Raw genomic sequence first — 22642 nt, forward strand, 5'->3', positions numbered from 1 at the left:
ACAGAAAAACACCAAGGCAGAAGTGAAGATCAAAACTCTGAATTTTAGCAAGTCATCTTATCATGAGTCCTGACTGCTTTTTTCAACAAAGCCTTTCCTTTGTTTGAAATGTTTTTGTACTGTTAGTTTTGAAAGATCTACGCTTCTGCAACTGAGTCAGGCCCTGAGGGTTAAATAAAGACCTGCAGTTGTAGCAAGGCTGGGAGAGGGCTGAGAAAATTAACTCTTTATGGGGTGTTCCTGTCACTCAAAGCAGCAGGAAAAGGATTAAATATTTATAGTGTGACCCCTGAGCAGATTTGTGCTGTTCAGCAGCTGGAGGAGCCCTCCACCTGGCCAGAGTGAACTCTCCTCTGAATCTCAATGACTCTGGAGGATCTGCGACATATGAATGGCACTCCAGCAGCAGCCCCACAAAGAGACGGTGGCCCAGCTTTCTCTAGACCATCCCCAAGTAGCTGATTCCTCATTCAGTCAGAAATCCAATTTGGCCCTCAGCATCCTTTCTCCAAGGAACCTGGGACAGGCTGAATAACAATGGAGTGTACTGTCACAGTCCACTGTGGACCAACCTCAGAGACACCACACCCAGAAATAACTTCCCACACCCTCCCATTAGACCCTCGGTGTCTAAATCAACATTTGATGACTTAAACTGAACAACCATGATAACACATAGGACAGAACAGGGCTTTTGCATCTATTTTGCACAGCTACTGTTTTATCAATTCTGCCTCTGCCTCTTCAACCCGGAAAAGCTATACAAAGTAAATACTGAAATATATATTTGCAGTAGGGCTGCAACTAACATTTAACTTTTTTTTTTAACTTGACTGTCAGAAAAAAAGTGAAAAACCCCAGCTAAAATTTCTTAAAGCCCAAGCTATTTAAGTCTGGAATTGTTTGTTTAGTACGACCAACAGTCAAAACCCAAAGACATTGAATTTATTACAGCAGCAAATCTTCACAATAGAGGAGCTGGAACCATCAAATATTTGGTATCTCTAATTTAAAAATGACTTAAAAGATTAATCGAATGTCAAAATAGTCACAGATTAATTTTCGGTCAACATTTTAGACATTTATGGAGTTGGTTCACAATGAACATAGCCGTCCAAAACACAAACCGAGGGTCTTGCGCTTGACTTCTTTTCTCCTTCAGTACAAACTCTAGCTAAAACCAAACAGGAAAATGAGTGCAATCATCCTCTCTGTCTGCTGATAAAAGTATGATTCAGTGTAGTTACTTGTAAAATACATTTATACCCTCAAATTCTGGAACAACTGCATTAGTCAGTTCAAGTGTAAGGGCTATTAGAGCCACTACATGGCTTCTTGCAGCATCATGATTATTTTCTTTTTTTATAGCAATTCCCTCCATCATCCTGTTGATATTAGGAGCCTCGCAGTAAAACAAGAGAGACAGAATGAGATTTTCCAGTGAAGGAAAAGTGAAGTGGGAGTTATGCCGTTTACTCCAAAAACAACATATTTTAGGTTCATATTGCATTCTGGTTTCTTAAAGCTTCTCCCTATGAAAAAACAGGTACACCTCGACATTCCTACAATGGATTACACCCTGTTTGATTACTGGTGAATGTGGACAAAAGCCTTTGTTCTCCAGTTCCCAAACCTGACCTTTACGGTTGATGATTCAGATAGCTGGGAAACGCTGTGTTATCAAACTCTACGGTAGCTGTGCTAGAAATATTTACACGCTCTGAAAAACTGTTTTTTTATGTATCAGCCTCTCACTATTAGAAATGTGGTTATACACACACACACACACACACACACAGTATTTGTGTTTTTGTCTGACCCTCTCACTGTTTTAAAGTGGATGTGCGTCAGAAGTTATATATATATATATATATATATATATATATATATATATATATATATATATATATATATAGATAGATAGATAGATAGATAGATAGATAGATAGATAGATAGATAGATAGACAGATAGATATAGATTTTTTTTACTTTAACTTTGATTGTACTCATTTGGTCATTAATATGTGATTTTGATTTTTAGTGTCTTTAATGACATATGCTGTAAAAATACACCTACAGACAATTAAAACAAAAGTGTATGGCTTCAACCAATAATTATTTTCACAATCGATTAATCATAATCTAATTTTCTTGTTTTTTATTAATTAATCATTGGGTCAATATGGGTCTTTCAGCAGTGCTGCAATGCCAAAGAGAATGTTCCACTTCCACAGCTATTTCATCTGTTCATTAAAACAGGTTTTCCAAAATCAATATAATATAAAATAGAAGAGAATTACCAGGAAAATCCATACCACATAAATTTTAAAATCATCCTTCTAAATTTCCATGATAAATATACAGAAGTAATACTGAATAAAGCACTGCTGAATCTCCACTGGCATGCGAACACAAAGGCTTGTCATTGAATTCATTACCAATGCCTTTATGCACCTGTGTAACATAAACACTGAGGCTAATTTAAGTTATGGCATATTAAACAATTTAACTGGCTTGGTTACATCCTTTGAGATGCAAGAACAATACTTTACTGCTCTGGTCTGGTTTTTTTCCTTTTCCTCTTTTTAAAAGCATCCATTTCCTGTAACAGCACTTTTTTCTAATGCAGGCACAACCACAGTCACATCTGGCCCAGCACTCTGCCATGAGACAGCGCTGGGCCTGGCCAAGAATCAGTCGGCAGATTGCCTACATGTGTGTGGCTTCTACCACTCGGCTCTCTGTGTGCAGGGCCTGACAGAACTGAGAGCACACATGTGACACTGCCCAACACATCTATCATTAACCCTTCACTCAATTCTTTATTTGAAATAAACACATCACAATATGATAAAACTGTGCTTAAAGTGAAAGTAGTTTTGGTACAAAAGGCTGGAAATGATCATTAAATAATCATTTAAGTCCCTTTTAAAGCAAACATGTCAAACATTTGATTATTTCAGTTTCTCAAATATGAGAATTTGCAGCTTTTCCTCGTCTTAGCATTACTGAAAACAGAATATTTTGGGGTTTTGGACAACTGGCTGGGCAAATGAGACATCTGATGAATTCACCTCTCGGAAACTGTATTGGGCATTTTTCATTGTTTTCTGACATTTTATAGACCAACTGATTAATTAATAAAGTGAATGGAAGATTCATCATTTATTTAAAAAAACAAAAAGCAATTATTTGCCACGCTACAATACACCACTCATTTCCAAAGTATGCAACTAATACTGCTGACAAAAATCAATTAATCTTTCAGTCAGCTGACAGAAAATTAAGTGTCAAGAATTTTAAAATGTTACTTTGAGCTGTCACAGCTTGTTTTTCACTATCATTTGCAGACTAATTAATTAGTCAGTTTATAAAGACAAATATTATCAACAAATTAATCAATAATGAAAATAACTGCCTAAATCAAATCACTTCCAACTTTTCATATTAACCCAAAGAACATTTCTGCACGATACTTTATCAGTTTTTAATAAACATTTGATTTTGTGTGTTGGTATAAATCTCTCTATTTTGTTTCTTCAACTTTAAAGTTATGTAGACCACAACTCATTATGTGTTTGCTACTCTGTGTGTGTGTGTGTGTGTGTGTGTGTGTGTGTGTGCCCATGCAGCAGGCCAACACAATGGCCCCAGCTTTCCTGTCATCCGTGATAGATGACTCAAGGGTCTCAGGCAGACATTAGCATCACAATAGACTAAACCAACAATATGAAGGCATTCGTCCCAGGTTTTGGGAATAGCAGGCAGGGGCAGGAAGCCTTTTACTTGCAATATCAATGGGAAACCAATGCTTGCCAAGTGGAGGAGAAGCTGTGACTTGTGACTTGAAAGAAAATTGACAGTGCCCTTTTTGGAAGGAAAATACCATGCTATCAGTTTAGCGTTATGTTAGCTCTGGCTGAGAGGCCAAAGACTATGCTGACGACTAGGTTCCTGTGTGAAGAATAATTTCACAGGACTCACACACAACTGTTGTGGTAACAACACATGTCAGTTATGTAAGCTTAAACAATTACAACTAAATATAAGGTCTGCAGCTGGCCAGCAACTGCAGGTGTTTCCCGAGGAAAGTGTAGCACCAACATTTACAAGTCTTTTCTCTCTGTCAGAGAGTCAGGCCCTTTCAGAAGTGAAATCTCGTGTGGAAGTCAGAAGATAATGTCTGCTGATCATAACATCTGACTCCAGTCCACCAGCTGCTTGTTACAAGTGCTTTAACTTCTTGCATTGTTGGGCCCTTTACTGGAAGTGTGGGTCTATAAGAAAGACTTCAAGGCCAGACGTCATATGCGTGACACCATGATGATCACAAACACTAAAGCTATTCTCTGACACACAATAGAAATCCCTCCTCCTACACACTCACACTCTTGCACACAAACAAGCGCGCATGCACACACGCGCAACCACACACACACCATCCCCATGCCTGCAGGCTAGAACAGTAAAGTTCAAGCCCATTTATCTTCTCATTAAACTGACTCTGGATTTATGCATCAAGTGTTTGATCACTTTTCATTGTTATTGTATGTACGGTTAATGCATTTAAGCTTTTAACTTGTTGGAATTTCACACTTTTTGGATTCAGCGGCACACACTAATTTACATACAGCAGTCCTTTTAATGTCTCATAAAATTCTCACAGGCGCTTTCAGTTCTGGACTCACATGAACATGGGTGTTCCTCCCATATCCACAGGAAACAGCTCTATTCAGTCCTCATTTAGACAAGAAAAGCAGGGACATAAAAACAAGAAAGCCTACAATTAAGAGCAGTTCATTTATTTCAAAGCCTGGGAATTTCTAAACTAAAGACAGAGTCAAAACACTGAGTAGGTTTTCCGTTTTGTCTGAATTCTATTTTCTACCTGCTTAGGGCTTTTACTCTTTGTCATATGTGCGGTTACTCACATACAAGTCCAGTGTCTTTGGGTCTAATACTGCTGAACTGGTTAGAAAAGTAGACATACATCTTTCTGGTGAATAGAGAGCTTTTTTAAACTTTAAATCTGTGCTCAAACCCAAGTCATATTGCTTCACTGACCAAATTTATATCCAAATTCAGCGCAAATCTTTAATTTCCAGAAAACCAGTCAAACGTCAAACAATAACAATGTGAAAATGTGAGGAAACATGTCATTTCTGTTTGTTTCATGAAGGTTACACTCTCCTCGTTGCTCCACACAGATCTGATGTTTTCATCTGTTGCTCTTTTTCGTCTCAGCAGCAGACCCTTCGGTGGACTTTGAAGTCACACTCTTCATGTACGTCATGATTAATTCACCAAGTCTGTTTCCATTGCACTTTGCTTTTATCAATATGCCAACTTTTCCACCTAAGCCAAGTGTAAAAACTTTTTTTTTTTTGAGATTTCAGCATTTCCACTCAGTTTTTTATGAATAAATGGAACATATGAAATCAGGTGGATGGTGGTGCACTTACTGTGACCTGCAGAAATGGTATGCAACTGTGTGTAAACATACGTTTTCACACAGATACATGGTATATGTCTCAAATATATATCCATATGTATATAAAATGAAGTCAACGGAATGAAGCTCTGCTAACAGACATTACAGATTTTCAGACTTTAATTGATGATTCTAAGTATCACTCAGGGTTTAAAAATCCAGCCCCAGCAAAATTAAGTTCGCTATATAATGCAGTGTGCAACTGTAATTAACAGCTCTTTAAAAATCCATTTTTTTCTCTGGACACCAAAAGAAATCAATACTTAACTTCAAATGACCTTATTGAGCTGGATAAAAGGCTTTATCGCAGGGGCTGGGTCAGGAGCGGTTGAGCTAATGTGTTAGTTGAACAGTGGGGGATTAAAGGTGAGGTGTTCTCTCAAAATCTTACAAGACATCACAAAGCAGCAGGTCACTAACCTGAGCCTTCCTGGAGACACTGAGAGGATTACAGCAGCCAACCTCTGCTGAACTGTGCCTGTATTCAGACGGGGCTGAGGAGGCAAAGACAGCCTCTTTATCACTCAGCAGGTCCAGCCCATTCCATTTCCTCTCTCCCCACTCTACGTCTCTCAAACAAGGCCAGAGCTGAAACCCGTTAGTCCCAACTCTGTGCAGTATACTCACAGGGGACCAATTTGCACAGCCAGCCCTTGTCTGAATCACTCTATCAATTAGGAGCCACTGTGTTTATCATCACATACATTATTGTAGAGGCCTGCCTGGTCATTGTGTTGAGGTGTGCCTCTCAGGAGATGGAAACGGATGAAATAAATGACCAGGGAGTGAAGCCACAGTTGGACAGGCTGCTGGACTAATCTGAAAGGACGGCTGTAATTATGAGTCTCCCGAGGAACTGGCTGTGTGGCAAGTCCAATGTGTGAACATGGCGCTAACAGTCAGGAAGGCGCACTGCCCCCTTCTCCACAACAAAGTAAGACACTGAGTCAAATCAATATTTTCAATCTCTCAGGATCAATTCAGCTTCTGAGCACAAAGGAAGACATGTTGGCTGTGACCAATATGTATAAATGAAAAGTCAAACTTTGTGGTCATGATGGGCTTTCCTGTCTCACGTTCTTTTGTAATCATGAGCACAAGCCTAGGGAGTCTTGCCTGAAAGTTGTAATTGAATCCAAGATTTTCGGAGAGAGGCAAAGTCCGAAACACCCCCAGATACTCTGCACATAATAAACATACACTTACTTTTAGATTACAAAGATAATAATAGAAATGATCATATACATAGCATGTTAAGGTCACACCACAACACAGCATTGCATATGATCACTTTATGGCTACGGCTACAGTGTTCCTTCATTTCCTGGGATCCTGTTCAGTGTTGAGAGACATTTCTCTATTTCACAAACAGCACAGAAAGAGATGTCAGTCTGTGTTAGCACTGGAGTGTAGTCCCTGTGCTCTGGATGAGAGAATAACACTGGCATTCAGATTCCATTCATATGTTGATTACACAAAATGGTCCCATCAGTATGAGATGATCTCGTCAGAATAAGAGTGTTTCATCAATGGGATATGATGTAATCTACATGAAACTGATGATTTTTCTTGAAGAGAGCACGAAAAGTGACACTGCATCTTTAAGAAGCCCAGAGTCTCAATGTGTTTTAGTCAAACAAAAGCAGCCAATTGGGAACATGCAACCTGAAACCAGAAGCCTGGCTCAGAGGGCCTCACACAGTCCTCAGAGCAGGGACACACCCCATGTACTCCTGATTCAGGCAGGCAGAGAACCACGGCCTGCTATCCAACCATTCAGTGCAAACACTTCACACACAGTCTGACAATCACAGACTGTCTAGCCTCCTTACAATGCAGATCTGAAAATACAAGCAGTAAACATACAAACATAAACATAGCATTCAGAAATATTTTTCAGGTGATACACTGCACAATTTGATTATGAAAGCATTATCAAGTATTGCTATTAGGTGCTGTATAAACTCAACTTGTCACATGACGCTTTCTTCAGATGATGTTGCACTGCAAATTTTGTTAATGTGATAAATATCGATATAGAAAGTACAATGCGCAAAGCAAAATGCAGGATCTCTGCCTCAGAAAGTAGCTCTTGTACTATAAAATCCCAGTAACATCTCTTCACAGTCAGGTCAACATCAGTACTGCTTACACTTTGAGCCCCTCTATCACCACAGTTCATAGTAAGCAGCCCTGTGAGGCATGAACCCCCAACAACATGAGGCTGTGGGCAGGAGACTGGAATCTCACACAAGCCACAACATGTTATGCTTGGTCACCACAACATGGACATGAGTTAGAGCTGAAATCTGCCCCCTGAACAGACTACCATGAAATAATATGCACTTCAAAATCAATTCTGCTGCTCAGCAACAGGGGAGCTCTAAATGTAGATCCATTTTGGGGCTGAGTCTCATTAATTGCTCATTCTCAGAGCCACAGACACACACATGGGTGATAAGCTAAAGATATGTAGGAACTGAATGATGTAAAACAAGTGCAGTGAAATCAACTTGATCTCAAGTCATTTATTATCTGGATGTTTTTGTCAGCTCCAAATGCTCTGGCTGGTGTCTACTGGGCATATTAGGCCCATGAGTCCATCTCGTCACAGTGCAAAACAACAGGTGCAGCAGGACCATCAGGATCATCAGGGCTTGTTTAAACAGGCATGGAAAAAAAAAATCACATAAAAACATATATTATTTGAATTACACACGTACACATGCCTTTTAGCCCTGAAAAACACAATCAGTCTAAGTTTAAGTGTTTCACAATGCTGCAGAGGCAGGAAGACAAAGTGGTACACCCTTCATATATATGACCCTCTCTATTGGACCAATCACAGGAGATTGTTGTCATAAGTTAATCTCTAGAAGTCTGCAACAATAGAGTCCATGGATATCACTACATGAAATAAGTACAATGCAAAGCTGAGCCTCAGTTTCCACTTAGTTTCTATCTCTATCTCTCTCTCTGTCTCCCTTTTCTCACTTTTAGATTACCCAGGTAGTCGGTTATGTGAATGCTGTATTAACATCAATAACATTAACCAAAATTCCCATCTGTAATAGAAACCCCTGTTGAGAAGAGCACTGTCTGACATGTGATCCACCATGTTCGGGAGAAGAGTAACAAACTCAGGTCGATTCGTGCTCATTGACCCATTCACATTAACCGTAGGCACATGTTTGATCCCTATCACTGTATCAAGCTAAGAAAAGTGTAAAGCATCTCCATAGCGACCCGTGATGAATATAAAACCAGTTCATCACAACCCAACCTTAAAATCTTGAATCGTAACTCAAAATGGCTTCTTCCTTCCCTCATCATACCTGCATCAATACTATTTACACTTTCAACAGTTACTCCTTTTGAGAAAGACATAAAATAATTGGACTTTTTTCACTACCATGTGTGTGAAAACACGGTAGCCTTACACTGACAATGGCAAGGGAACAAATGAGGGATTATTCTGGAGGTGTGTGATGCCTCTCCTGCAATGAAGTTCCTCACACTCCATTCTGAGTGAATGCAGGTGACTCGGGGAGCCTGAGCTGATCCCAGAATTCCTCATTATCCGCCCAGCAGGGAGGATCAGATCCGCTCGCTCTGTCTCAGAGCATGCTCGGCCCGGTGAGACGAGACCCAGAGGAGCACAGTGCTGGGCCATCGGGGGCAAGCCAGGTCTGCTCATTATATCTAACTCATCCTTGGCATCTCTGCAAACCAAGCGCCACTTAGTTCCCACAGGAGGGGTTAGGGCTGGATCACTGACGAGATGGCAGAGCAAACAGCAGAATGGTAACGGGAAAAGCTTTACATCAAAAGTCACGTGCGGACTGAGGCGTAGTGTCCAGCAGTACGCCTGTAACATGAATATTACAACGTATATGGATTTCAATCATTTGTTGACTGTTTTGATTATTTTCAGCTTAAATATGTAAAATTAAAGGTATGATTACGACTACTGTTTATCAGAACCAGACTGATAGTATATTAAATGGCACAGGCACAAAGACTGCCTAAAAAATGCCATTAAAGGTACATATGTCTCCACCATTAACATCTCAATAGACTGTGAACTGTTGGCCTCAGGAAGACAATAAAAACACTTTATATGTGTTGTATAGCCTACAAGTAGAGTACGTATTTACATATTTATTACCAGTTCTTCCTTTTTTTTTTTCTAAACAGTAACTGAGAAACATTCACCACCATCATTTATCTTGCGGGGCAAGTGCAAATACATATCTCAATGAATAAACATACAATTTGAGTGAAGCGTGTTGTTTCATTTATCAACTCTATTTCTGGGATAAATGAATGCAGCCTAGCACAGCAGGTGAATTATGCAAGTGCAGAATCTTAGGCCTTTGGCTAGGGGCCAGTGCCCTCCATTTTCCTTTACTTTTTAAAATATTCTCCTAAGTAAACTCTGGGGCTAAGGCAAGTGCCGGGTGATGCAGTCTATGCAGATGTAGTGTCTTCCATTGCAGTCACAATTAGCCTCAGAGAATGGGCACAACGCCAGCCAACACTGGTCTCAGCACATCTGAAACACTTCAGGTAAACACCACAATAAGCTAAGAAGCAGAAATTAGAAAATGTTTTGTACCGCAACACAGTTGCTATAGAGACTGTTGCTAATTAACTGCACTCTACCCCAGGATAACAAAGGGCTTAAGGGCACTCAGGGCGGCTCCTCTTGTGATGAGCTCTGTGTATGGAACACTATGCCATCCCCAGGGTCTCTCAACTACAAAATACCTGTCTCCGTGTAGCCAACTTTCATCTCAGATGCCATGAGAGGTTTTGTATGGTGTCTATGTCTGTTATAAACCCTATGGACCTGAATCACGGTGCCATATCAGCCTCACCATGGTTAGCTGAGCCCTTCCCCTCTTAAAAGACAAATCACTGGTTGTTTTAGACAAATCAATCCCTGGTAGCAGGATAACCACTTCACTGGTTACTTAACTCCAATGGCATTCCAAAGAAGCCCACTACTAGAGCAAATGAAAATCTGAGGCAATACATATTCACAGGGCAAAGAGAGCATCTTTATTTTTATAGGGGGAATGCAGGTAGGGCTTAGATTTCATTTAATATTTTTCCAGTTGAATTCTCTTCTGTAAATAGTAAAATTTCCTATATACACTTGATTGTTTTTATCCATATTCTATAACAATACATCTTATACTCTTGCAGGATAAGTGAACGGGATAGGTCTGAGGTCTGTATTGGTTCACCAGTCACACATAGAAACTGCAAATTAAAATGCAAACTTTTCCCCTAAATTATTGATGCCTTACAAAACAAAATTAATTTTGCCACTAAACACTGAATAGTGATTTTTCCAATATTTATAATACAATACAATATTTCACACATTTGATGAATGCTGCAGAGACGATGAGGAAGAAGCTACATTTTTCATCCTCGGGGTGGGGGTGGGGGGGGGGGTACTTTAGGGTTAAACAAGACAAATAAAACCCCTTGTTTTGAACGGAACATGTAAGACTGCCTTCACATAATACAGTCCTGCAGATAGCAGGAGTGAAAATGTGTTTGTTTATTTTGACACAAAGAAGAGTAAGGAAATGGAAGGCAGCAACACTGGTAAGTATTTTGTAAGATTTGCTCACAAAAACTCTAAATGTGTCAGAGGAGAAAGGGAAAATAATGAATTGACTCACATTCCAAACATTTCTCAAAAGATTCACAACACTGAGTTCATTGTGATTTTTAACACTGAGGTAATCAAACTGGCCGCTCCCTACAGCTATGGCCTTATTGTCTATCATTCATGGGATATAGCTACAAAACATTTTCAACTTCAGCATGAATGTAGGCATCAACTCTGTCCTGCTAGATTGTCCTGCTCCTTCCAAATGCCAACATTTCTAGTATTACAATTTTCCTGGTTTAGTTTTATATTTGGTAGACACTGCATACTAATGATGAACTGGAACTATTCAACATAAAACATGACTGCTTTTTTTTTCTTTAAGAAAGATCCATGGCACCCTCCTGGCGTTGGGGGATTGTCACAGTTCATGGCATAATGGAATTGGCACTGGGATGCAGCAACAGTTGCAGGGCTGCACAATGAGCACTGTCCTATACGTGAGGCTGACAGCAATCTGTTAAATACTCCCACCAAACTCTCATATGTTAAGAAAGAGGACTGCATCTATAATCCACCTTTAATCACCAAAAAACATTGAAAAAAATCTATAGCTCTTTCCAGCAACTGAAGCAAGCATTTACCTCTGTTTTCAGGCACACTTCTACGACATCTAACCATGCGTTAGCTTTCTCTGCTGTTTATTTTCAGTTTCTACATTTGAAGGTGTATGAAAATCGTTTTACTATTAATCTAGTGTTCAACAGTTTTGATTCAGTAAGACCAGACAGACAGACGAAGGATTCTGCAACGGGTGAGACAACGTGTAACCAGATACAGAGCACATCTGGCAGGATGAACGTCTACTCAACCCTACAGTTGTCTCCTCAGCAGATTTTAAGGTGGATTCAACACCACAAAAACAAAACCTTTCTTTGGGTTTGTTATTGGGGTTTTGAATCTCTCTTAAGTAGCAATCTTTTTAGAGCACAGAGAAAGAAAACTTGAAAGATGACATCTTTCAGTCCACAATTTACTCATGTTTGTCTATAACCCATTTTCATGAGTTAGATTTCAAAGGGTTGTGTTTTGCCTCAGTTTATTATTGCCCATGCCAATTACAATAATTCTTATCTGTTTATCTAATTTGATTGTAAGATTTTAAACAGAAGCACCAACAACCTACATTTAAGATCCTACATTATGGTAAACAGTAAATGCAAATCAACAAGTACAAGTACTACTACTAGTCCGTGACATGTCAAAAAGAATATATTAAAAAGAATATTTTTACATTTTTAATGTCACAGTCTGCCAGAAAGCCGAACATCTGCATCATATTAAGGATGTCCGCTGAGTAACAGCGAGGCCTACACTTAGCACTGCTCATTTGTAACTCTAGAAAAACCGAATTGTCATGCTTTAATCCACGGCAGAGGGACAGCTTCTCTGGCAGCTTCGCTCTGTATGGGGACGGGGGAATTAGAGGAAGAGACAGTAGGGAGGGTCCTGTTGTCTGAGCCCACATCTTTGTAGTGGCAGCTGAGGGGTTTCACTGCAACTCCTAGAATTTACATTTTGTTTGGCCGGAGGGGTCACATGACAGCTGCAAGCGAATGCTCTGAGGGGCTTTCTGCTTTCACTTGACACTGACAGGCTGTGAGACGGTCCAACACCACAGAGAGAAAATATTCCCTCTTTCCATGACATCACCCAGCCAGGAATGGGGGGAAGTGGAGGGAGGAGAGGGGGCACAGCTGGTGGCAGCCGCAGTACCATCTGCTACTGACTAATAGTTCATGCTGCTTTACTTATAAACTTGCACTTTTGTGAACCAGAGTAGTGGCTGTATGGCCACCATCACAGAACACATCACAGATAAATATGAGACTGACAGTCTTATAATGTTACATTACTCAGCACAACCATATATTGATTCTTTTTTTTTTTTTTCATTTTGAAAAATACGGATGTTCACATTTTTGCCTTATTTTAAATGAGGACATTGATACCACTGTCATGTCTGTCTGATAAAAATGAAACTACACAGCCAGCAGTGAATCCCTACAAATACCTAAGTGAAAAAATGACAGGCTGTGGTCTTCACAGTGGGGTAATGTGCCAGTATATTTCTTGGCCAGGGACAGTTACTTCCTGGAGACCAAAAAATTATACCTGCAGAACATATTAAACAAACATTGTGAGCTTTAGATGTGCATATAGGCAGATTTTGTCAACTCTGTCGCCTTTGGAAAGAGTCTGGTTTCTAGTCTTTATGCTAAACTATGCTAAGCTAAGTAACTTCATATTTAAGGACAAGCATGAGGGGGATAACGATAATCTCATCGATATTCTGATCTAGCTCTTAGCAAAAAAACAAATATTCCCCTAAATGTCAAGCTATTCCTTTAAAGCTCCTTCAGTTCTTATTAAAAAAGTATGCAACACATAACACATTTTGCTTAAAACTCAGATATACACACATCTGCACTTACCATACATCTTTCCCTCATCAGAGAGGATTATCTTCCTGCGTCCACAAGGAGGATAGATAGCCAGGGCCTCCTGGAAGCTCTGTTCAATGTCAGGGCTCCACACACCCTCGGCATCATTGTCTACGGGCTTGTCTGCCGAGTCGCTCATCCTCTCCAGGTCCTCGGCAGGGCTCTCGCTGCCGCTCCAGCTGCTGGGATCAATCGTGGCGGTTGGGCTCTCCAAGCTGAAGCCTGGAGCAGACTAGGGAGAGACCTGGAATTCCCAAATAAACAAACACAACCAAAATGTCATTCTCCACAACAGAACAGCAGACATCTGCTTTAAAGAAAAAAAAAACACACACACATGATGCACTCTGTTAGTTGATGGAGCAAAAGCAGCCAAACAAACTTGGACATCACAGAGAATGTTGTTGACTTGACTTACAATGGATGCTGTGGGTTTAAACAACTGAAACATTTTCACTCATCGACTTGTGGCGCTTATTAAATGACAGGACACAGAGGTTAAATTTTTTTTTTAATTTGTTGTTTAAGGACAAGATAAATGCTTAAGACTATGATCATTACCACCACTGCTAAGGTGCCCTCAAGCACTGGCATTTGATCTCCATTGCAAAGTGTAAGATTATGCTGCAAAAATGAATGTAGAAAAAAAGCATTGTGGCTACTAATTTGTAGAGGTCACATTGCCAGACAACCACAAACATCACACTATGATGGCATACAGACATCAGACACTCAAGCCACACAGAGGAGCTTATTTTAAAGAGGGCTGGAGACCTATAGGCATCACAAGAAAACCGCCATTTACAGACTACGGCACACAATCCAGCAACCAGCATCCCCCCTGTGTGCCTTACCAAGCTGTTCACACAACTAAGGAAAGTCTCATCTCTCCAGCAGACCAACAAGCTCCTGGGTGACATGTGCAGCTAATAAACTGAGGACTGTATCATTGCATGGTGACAGAATAAGGAGCAGAATGCGTAGTATGTCCAGTAACATAAACCAGCAGAGCATCCCACATATTATTGGAAATGACTATTACACAATACAGCTTCATGAATGCACAGATGTGACTAATCATGGTATTTTACTGGGGCACCACTGAAGCACGTGTGTGTGGTAAAATGAGATTCAGCAGTGTTGCGGCCAATTTACACTGTGTGACTTTCATGAATGGAAAGCATTCTGCATACAGTGGCGTTAGCAGCCACAGAGTCCAACCCAGGACATCAAGAGACTTTGGTTGAGTTTATACTTGTACGATTTGTATGGTAGAGGTGTACTGGCTTCAGGGGTGAATGAAGCCAAGAAAACAAAGGCAACATGCAGACATGCACGTGGTTCTGTTTATAGTACACTGAGTATCTGCATAGATGGATGTGTTTGTACATTGTTGTCCATGTGTACAGTCCATGTAAAGTCTGGATTTGCGGAACTTGCGCTGTGCAGACCCTCACAATAATGGACAGATCTGTTTATCAAATGGCTTATCTTGCAAAGTTAACACTGAAAGTGCTGCAGCGAGGAAAGAAAACACAGCTGAAGCAAACACGTAAACTCAAAGCACGTAAGGCAAAACTGTCTTAGTTATGGGTAAATAAATAATGTATCCATGACACTAAATGTTTCAAAGAACTGAACACAAAAGCATAGAAGAATACAATGAAGACACAGCTTCTGAAAGGCAAGTATCCAGAAAGGAATACACAGTGTAACCAGCAGTCAAAACTGGACTCTATTTCTTTCTTTACTTTTACAAGTGCAACAAGTGCTGTCTTATATTAAGCTTTATGATGTCTATTTTTCACATAAACATAGCAAGAACAAGACTGCATACTGGGCTGTGAGCTCTCGGTGAGCACAACAGAACTGTGACTGAACACATCCAGTGTGCACACTGATGCAGGACTCCAGCTGTTGCTGTTGTCCTGCTGATGTGGACAAATAATGAAGGGATCGCGAAAGAGCACAGGAAAGCATTTGTAACACGCTGTTAGTCTAAGGCAATTTAGACTACACAAGATGTAAGGTGACCCTAACACTCTTCTGGTGTAACATTATGTGAAACTGCCCTGACACTGACTTTTACTTCCATGCAATCAAAGTCACTCTAACACTGAGCGACATGCCAAATGTGTATGACTTATTATCTGTCAGCTCAGGACCAAACACAGAAGAATACTGGACTTTCAATATAAAGTAATCTCAACATTTGACAATTCGCAAGCTGCTATTGTCTTTACCCTTTACTCACTATTTAAAATATTTTAATGTTTTACTTCCTTTACAGAAAAGTCACTGAGGTTTTTCTCATTTCTTAATCTCTCCACTCTTCCCAGACAACTGCTTCCTCCCTGAGCAAGTTCCTATTCAAGCAGCACAAGCTGTCAGGAAGTGGGAATAGTAGCATATGTTTCTTCCAGCATGTCAGTTCATGAGGGGGAAAGGGGGGATGGGAGCAAGCTGTTGGGGGAAAAAAAACTCCCAGAGAGCAGAGAGAGCTTTTACTGAATTCCGTTTTTGTGTGCTGACTGCTGACACTGCAGAACTAACTCGCAAACTGATGAGGGAGGGGAAAAAATTCCCATTTCAACCACTAAAAGGCTGGGACTCTTGCTAGATGTGCTCCTCTCATCCCAAGCAAATGATGAACTGTGCTGGTAATCACTTCCAGATTACATTTTCATAGCAAGATGAGGTTCTGAAGAAAATATTTGTTTCTATCCTCATCAGGTCCAAACACTGATTTACTTTGGTTTGTAAAAGCTTAAGCAAAGTCAAAAATGCCATGGCTTTGCATAGACAATTTTCTCTAGAGTTGCTTTCAGTATGTTTCACTAAAGCTTTATAATGCCTAATCTACTATAACATTCTTTAAACTAATGCTTTTCTAAATGGCTTAACTAACATTTTTTGTAAATCCTTCCAAACTTCTGAAAATTTTCTGTGAATTTCTATCAATTTTCTGTTTTCCATGATCACTGGTTATCTTTTTTTATAATGCTGTTAAAGTTGACAAAACAACTCAATAATAACTCTTTAGTGACTTTGTGGCTCTGCCCATATTGCATATTGATTCTTGCACACTAATGTTTCCCTGTTCTGCAGGTGCTTTCTTCTATCATCACACCTGACAATCATTAGTTACAGTAACATACAATGAATTATACAAACCTCAGCTCCACCCACTATCTGATTTGTAAGAACTACATCAGAATCTTAAAAAGAGTAATGCAATGCTTATTCAGCACAAAGCCGTAAAATTAAAGAATCTTGAAGTAGCTAGATCCCTGGATATGTCTCAAATCATTCTGCCACAGACAAACATCAATACTTCTACAGATATTACTCCATAAACAATATTTCTCCAGCACGCTTTTCTCTAATATGACATCAAAAGTATCTTCTGGATGCTGATCATTGTCGGAGAAAAAAAAATAAGTCAACCAATCCAAATAAAACAAAAAAACAGACAACACCGTTTAAATTGACTTTCAACTTTCATCTCTCTCTCTCTCTCTTCAAAGAAACGACAGCTTTGTGCACCAACACATAATTTCCCAATTTGTAATAATAATCTGTGACATAGTCAGGGCAATCATTCAAGTGCTCCTGATAGGTTATCAATGCAAGGCAGAGCCGCATTCCCCAAGACCCAGAGGATTCACTCACAAGTGAAGTAATACAAGTTATACCTACAAGCCACACAAAGCTTCTAAAACAATCACTTTTAGATTTTAGCCAAGAAATACCCAGCTCTTTGTCACACATGAATCATCAATCATCATAAGCTTCACATACATTTCCATCAAAACAAAGTCCCTGCAATTTGAAAAGATTTTTGGAGATTTTTTGACATCACTACATTCGCAGACTGGTCCCTTACATTTTTATCCAAGCAGTGCAAAACCTCAACAGATGTCCAAAGTATGCTTCTGTGCTAAACAATTTGTCTGTCATGGTCTTGCGGCTCTACTGTTCTACTTCATCCTGATCCTTTCTTAAACACTTTGGGGATACACTTTCAACAAATCCGTAAAGTGTAAGTAATGCTAACACTAAAGTGAAAAACTTAATTGAACTTCAGCTGCAAATAGCAGATGTTTGGAGAATGTGCAAATTTATTTGAACATGAATAAAACATGGGTGCAGACTAATGCAATTTAACATTTATAAATAATTTATTGAAGAATTATAAGCATTATAATTAACAAATATATAAATTAACATTATGATGAGAACTTTATGGGCTTCTACAAAAAGTTATGTAAAGCAACGTGTTAACATTGGATGATGTTCAAATGAATGCTATTCCTTCATATAATTTGACCACTAACAAAGCTAATGCCTTTATGAACAGTGAATCACTCAGCTACAAACAGATGGAGGAATCATTTTACTGGCATTAAATACACCACTAGCTAATAAAATCTTATGGACTTTTGTGATTCTGACATGTCTTTGAGTACCCGGAAAAGCGCTATACAAATTTGATGTATTATTATGTTAGGAAAAATATTTCTCTACAGATACTTTTCTCTACACTGCCCAAAGTTAAACCATATAGGGCACATAATGCCTTTACTGTAATACACTGTAAGAATTCTATTATACTGAAAGTTATGATTAAACAAACTATCTCTAAGAAACTCACCTGTTTTCACTCATTCAGCTCTTGTTCCTTGATGCTACACTGTCAAAGTATAATGTTCAAAAATGTTCAAGAGTACAATGTTGTTCAAAAATGTTCAAAAAAATCAAAAACTATTACCAACATATAAGGAGGAATGGTGTGAATAAGTGTGTGAGTGCACTGAAGAAGGAAACAGATGTGGGGTAGGGTTATTCTATTAAATACCAATATTCATAAACAGAAAATCAACATGTATACTGATCTACTAAACTGATAGCACTGTTATCTATATCCTCACACCTATCCTATCTTCACAGCATGAAGACGGGGTCAGTTGGCTTCCCATCCCTCGTACAAACACTGAAATAATACAGAAGTCATCCCACTCCTCAACACGAAAGTTGCTTTGTATCCTGTGACATCAATTGGATGTTTTTGCCATGTGCAACATGTGAATAACCGAGCAGAGCTGTCAATGAAGACGGTCTCTTAGTGCCTTTGAATCTGCGGACTAATTATGTCTCTCAAAAGAAGGTATGCATGTCACCCATAGAAACACTTGTGGCTTACAGATAATTGCATACTTCCGTCTTTGCAGGGTGTACACCATAGAAATGGTCTTATTTGTGAAATGCGGGGTAAAGATGGCCCGCAACGCAATAAGCGAATGTGGTAGCTAAGCAGAGTAGTAGCTGTGACATGGCATTATGGGAAATTACACTTACCGTAAGATTACATAAACCACTCACCAAGCTGGAATCCAGCTCCTTAAATTAAGAGAACCCATTTCACCCATCAGACCGAGCAAGGTAATGAAATAGCAGATGAGAGGTCTCAAATGTAATTTTCCATGTGGAGTTCTTTTGTGCCGTTATCTCAGAGGGTGCAATAATGATTCTCTGAATGACTTTTGTGCACCCCATAATGGCCCACAGTAGTTAAGGCCACAGTGTGTAAAACTATAATTACCATGTGATTTCAAAACGCAACATTTTCAGAGTGTTATAAAGACATATCCTGGCCTTTGAATAATTATAACAGCAATGTCAAAAGTATTCAGTTTTGAGCAGCATGTAACCAACTATGAACATTTACAGTGACAGACGTTTCTGAAATTCCATTTAGTTTCTCTCATTAAAACAAATTAATTACCTCTGGAAAACTATGTTTATGGAATGAAGCCTTTGACCGCAGGTCTTTGAGGACCTTGAGATACAGTTACAGGGAACACAATGAAATAAAAATTTACCAAAACTCTATGGAGATACTCTTATTTAGAAAGCTTTACCACTCAAGGTAAAGCTAAGGCATGTAGCCACTGTGACAAATTAAAATCAACAAAACAGGTGCCACAATGAACATGAAATCCGGCCTTTAATTTAAAAACATTTCTGAAGCACACACTTAAATGGGGTAAAATTTAACATTTCCACACAAGACTACAGTATGTCACTAAACTATGCAAGAATTTTGGGACAAAACTATTGATTCAGTATTGGATCTTCCTATAAGTTTCATGAATAAATCTACAGCTTTGGAGTACAGATGAATGAATAAATAAGGTTTTCAATACCAATTTCCGAAGGTCCACTGGAGAGGCTAGAAAGCTTACTTATGTTGCTTTTATTGGCAGCGGCCTAGTGTTTATTTCATGCCTCTTTGAACCAGCAGGCTTAGGTGCCATGAATCTGTCTGATATCATCCCACTCAAATCCGAGGCCTGGATCCCACCACCCAGCAACCATCAGGCCACTGTGAGATCAATCTTTGTTTGCCGGAGAATGGGATTGATTTACAGGTTCTGTCAAAGCAGCCCTTTCTACCTGCCTCAGACTGAGAAACAGGTAGCAACAACATGACCTGGACAACATCAGATATGTCTGCAGCCCAGAAAGAAGGCATAGCTAAAGGTCTTCCACTCCAAACAACAGAGGGGAAATTGACTGTAAATCTAAGAGACAAAAATCTCTCTGTCTGAGGATATATTCCTGTCCTGCCAGTAATACCAAAATATATAAAAAATACAATTTACCATTCAAACATGAAATGTAATGAAAGCTCAGCGGACATTTGCCTATCAAAAAAATTTTCAGTGCATTCCAGACAGCATACGCCCATGTCATAGTGGTGTGGAGTGCGAGCGGAACACATAAAGCTCAGGAAATTAAAGCTGTAAATAAAGGTCCGTCAGATAAAGGATCTCCTGACAGTTATGAGAGCAGAGCAGGCCGAGGGCTGGCCACTGGCTCATTCAGGACGCGTGCGGATGGGCATGAAAAAACAAATCACAGTGATGAGCATGAAGGCCACCATTTGCATTTGGCTCTGCCAATTCACACTGACTTCCATCTCTTTTCTTCTGCTTCTCTAGCCATCATTTATCCCCTTATATACCTCTTCCTTCCTTGTCTCGTCTCTTTCTTTTTTTCCCTGGCAACTCCTGCATATTATACTGGACTCATCACACAGTCTCTTAATACATGCTGTGCAGCCAGGTGAAATTAACAAAATCTAATGTGTTTTTTTTTTATATAATTTCCCCATTTATGTATAATGTGACTTTATTTTGGTGATGACTGTGGGTCCATTAAAAATATACTCATACACAAATATTTCTGAGATATCATTAGTAATGTAGATATGTAGAATTTACGTAATACCAACATATTGGTTAGCAGGGTGCTAAAGGGTTTGTACCTAAAGGGAAGACTGCACAAAGATCTGACTGGCGTTTCCCTCAAAAGTTACATAAGATGAGAAAACTCTGCAGTAATCTTGTATAGACAGTAGAGACAAAGACACAACATAAATCTTCCTAAAGGGACTAAGTAAGTATTTTGGGGGGGGGGGACTGAAGAAAGTGAACTTCAAAAATTCTAAATGTGTTTTTATCCAAAAATACTTGCCAAAAACAAAATAAATGTTGACACAAAGTTTAACAATTCCATACTAAAACAAATTATGGTATAGGTTGTTTGCCTTTTCAACCTTTTGGCAATGTACAGTTTTCAAATTACTCAGATTTTTTACGTTAACTGCACTGAAAGAAAGAACAAGTCAGTTATGTAAGAAATTAAAAATCTGTCACTGACTTGTATTAAAGCTGCCTGTTTACTATTAAGGATTTCACTACATTATACCAGAGTACTGGTATGATAAGCCAAACTAAAGCTAAATTAAAAATGTTTTGTTTAAGATAGCAACAAAAGGAAAGACATATTTTGTCAAATTCCTTTCATCTGGTTCAACAGCGGTATGAAGAGGTAGACTCTCCATGTGGGAGAAGGACACACAAATGGGAGGATACAAAGATCCGGCAACAGTAACAGAAATGTTACAATGAATTTTCTGTTTTTCTGACTTCTTATAGTTCATCCAAAAAAAAATAATTTTGAGATCAGTGCACAAACCAAACACAAACAGTAAAGTAATCTTGACTTGTATAGCTTACTGTAATTGGAATTTTTTGGGCATTCGGTGGGTAATGAGAAATAAGGATCCAAGGCTGATATTTTTTGTGAGATACTAAGCAGGTAGTTTTTAAGTTAGGCACTATACTAAGATGCTATGTGCAGTCTTCGGTGTAGCCAACACTGAAAACTAAATTCGGTCCATGTTTTCTTTCATATTTATCCATCAGGAGCCAAGACTTTGAAAAGTCAGCTGAAAAAAAGTCCAACAAATGCACTCTTTCTTCTGTCTGAGTGATGTTTGCTGAAAACTTGCTAATTGTTAAGCCTTCTTTGAAAAATCAATATATGTATATATTTATGTATATTTTATAATTGTGACACGTTTTCAGACATTTATGTCTTTGGTGGAAATGAACATACTTGGGGTCGAGAGCCACAGTCAGGCTGGGGAAGTCGAACTATACGAGACAGACTTACACACATTTAGTTTTGGTCCTCTCATCCTTTTGGTCTACGAAAAGCATGAAAAGACCAAAACAAGATATGACGGCATCACCTGGAATCATAAATATAATCTGTAGATTAACTGAAAACATTTGTTAGTTAACTAAGTAGACGCACTCGAAAAATGAAACAACAAATGATGATGATGTAATTATAAACCAACAAGACTCCCTGTTGAAAACGTCTACAATTAAACAGACTAAACAGAGGGGCAAAAAAAAGTTTAGACAATGCAGCTCTCCATTGCCCCGTCCCGGCTAGGATTCCAAACTAATTTACCGGGCACAGCCTGCATATTCATGTTGGGAGCTTACCCTCCAGTCTATCTGTGCCTCCACTGAATCCAGGGCACCTTCAGGGCAGAGGGAGCCTGCCTGATCTGTGTCAGCCATGATAACAACACAACGACCATTGATGAAAGGTCTTGTGGGAATTTATTACAAGCAAAGACTGGGGAATACGGAGCCA

General features: G+C 39.2%; 1 protein-coding gene across 9 annotated transcripts in view; it reads right to left on the reverse strand.

The window, feature by feature from the left end:
- tead1b (TEA domain family member 1b) overlaps nt 1-22642 on the reverse strand; it is a 47247-nt gene that overhangs the window by 19289 nt on the left and 5316 nt on the right. For all 9 annotated transcript variants that reach the window (XM_041063661.1, XM_041063593.1, XM_041063431.1 and 6 more), the window contains one exon: nt 13616-13868. In XM_041063661.1, the coding sequence (XP_040919595.1) occupies nt 13616-13763 (148 nt within the window). In that variant the 5' untranslated portion in view covers nt 13764-13868. The remainder of the gene's footprint in view (nt 1-13615; nt 13869-22642) is intronic.

Source organism: Toxotes jaculatrix, chromosome 1, assembly GCF_017976425.1.
Source record: "Toxotes jaculatrix isolate fToxJac2 chromosome 1, fToxJac2.pri, whole genome shotgun sequence".
Lineage (NCBI taxonomy): Eukaryota > Metazoa > Chordata > Actinopteri > Toxotidae > Toxotes > Toxotes jaculatrix.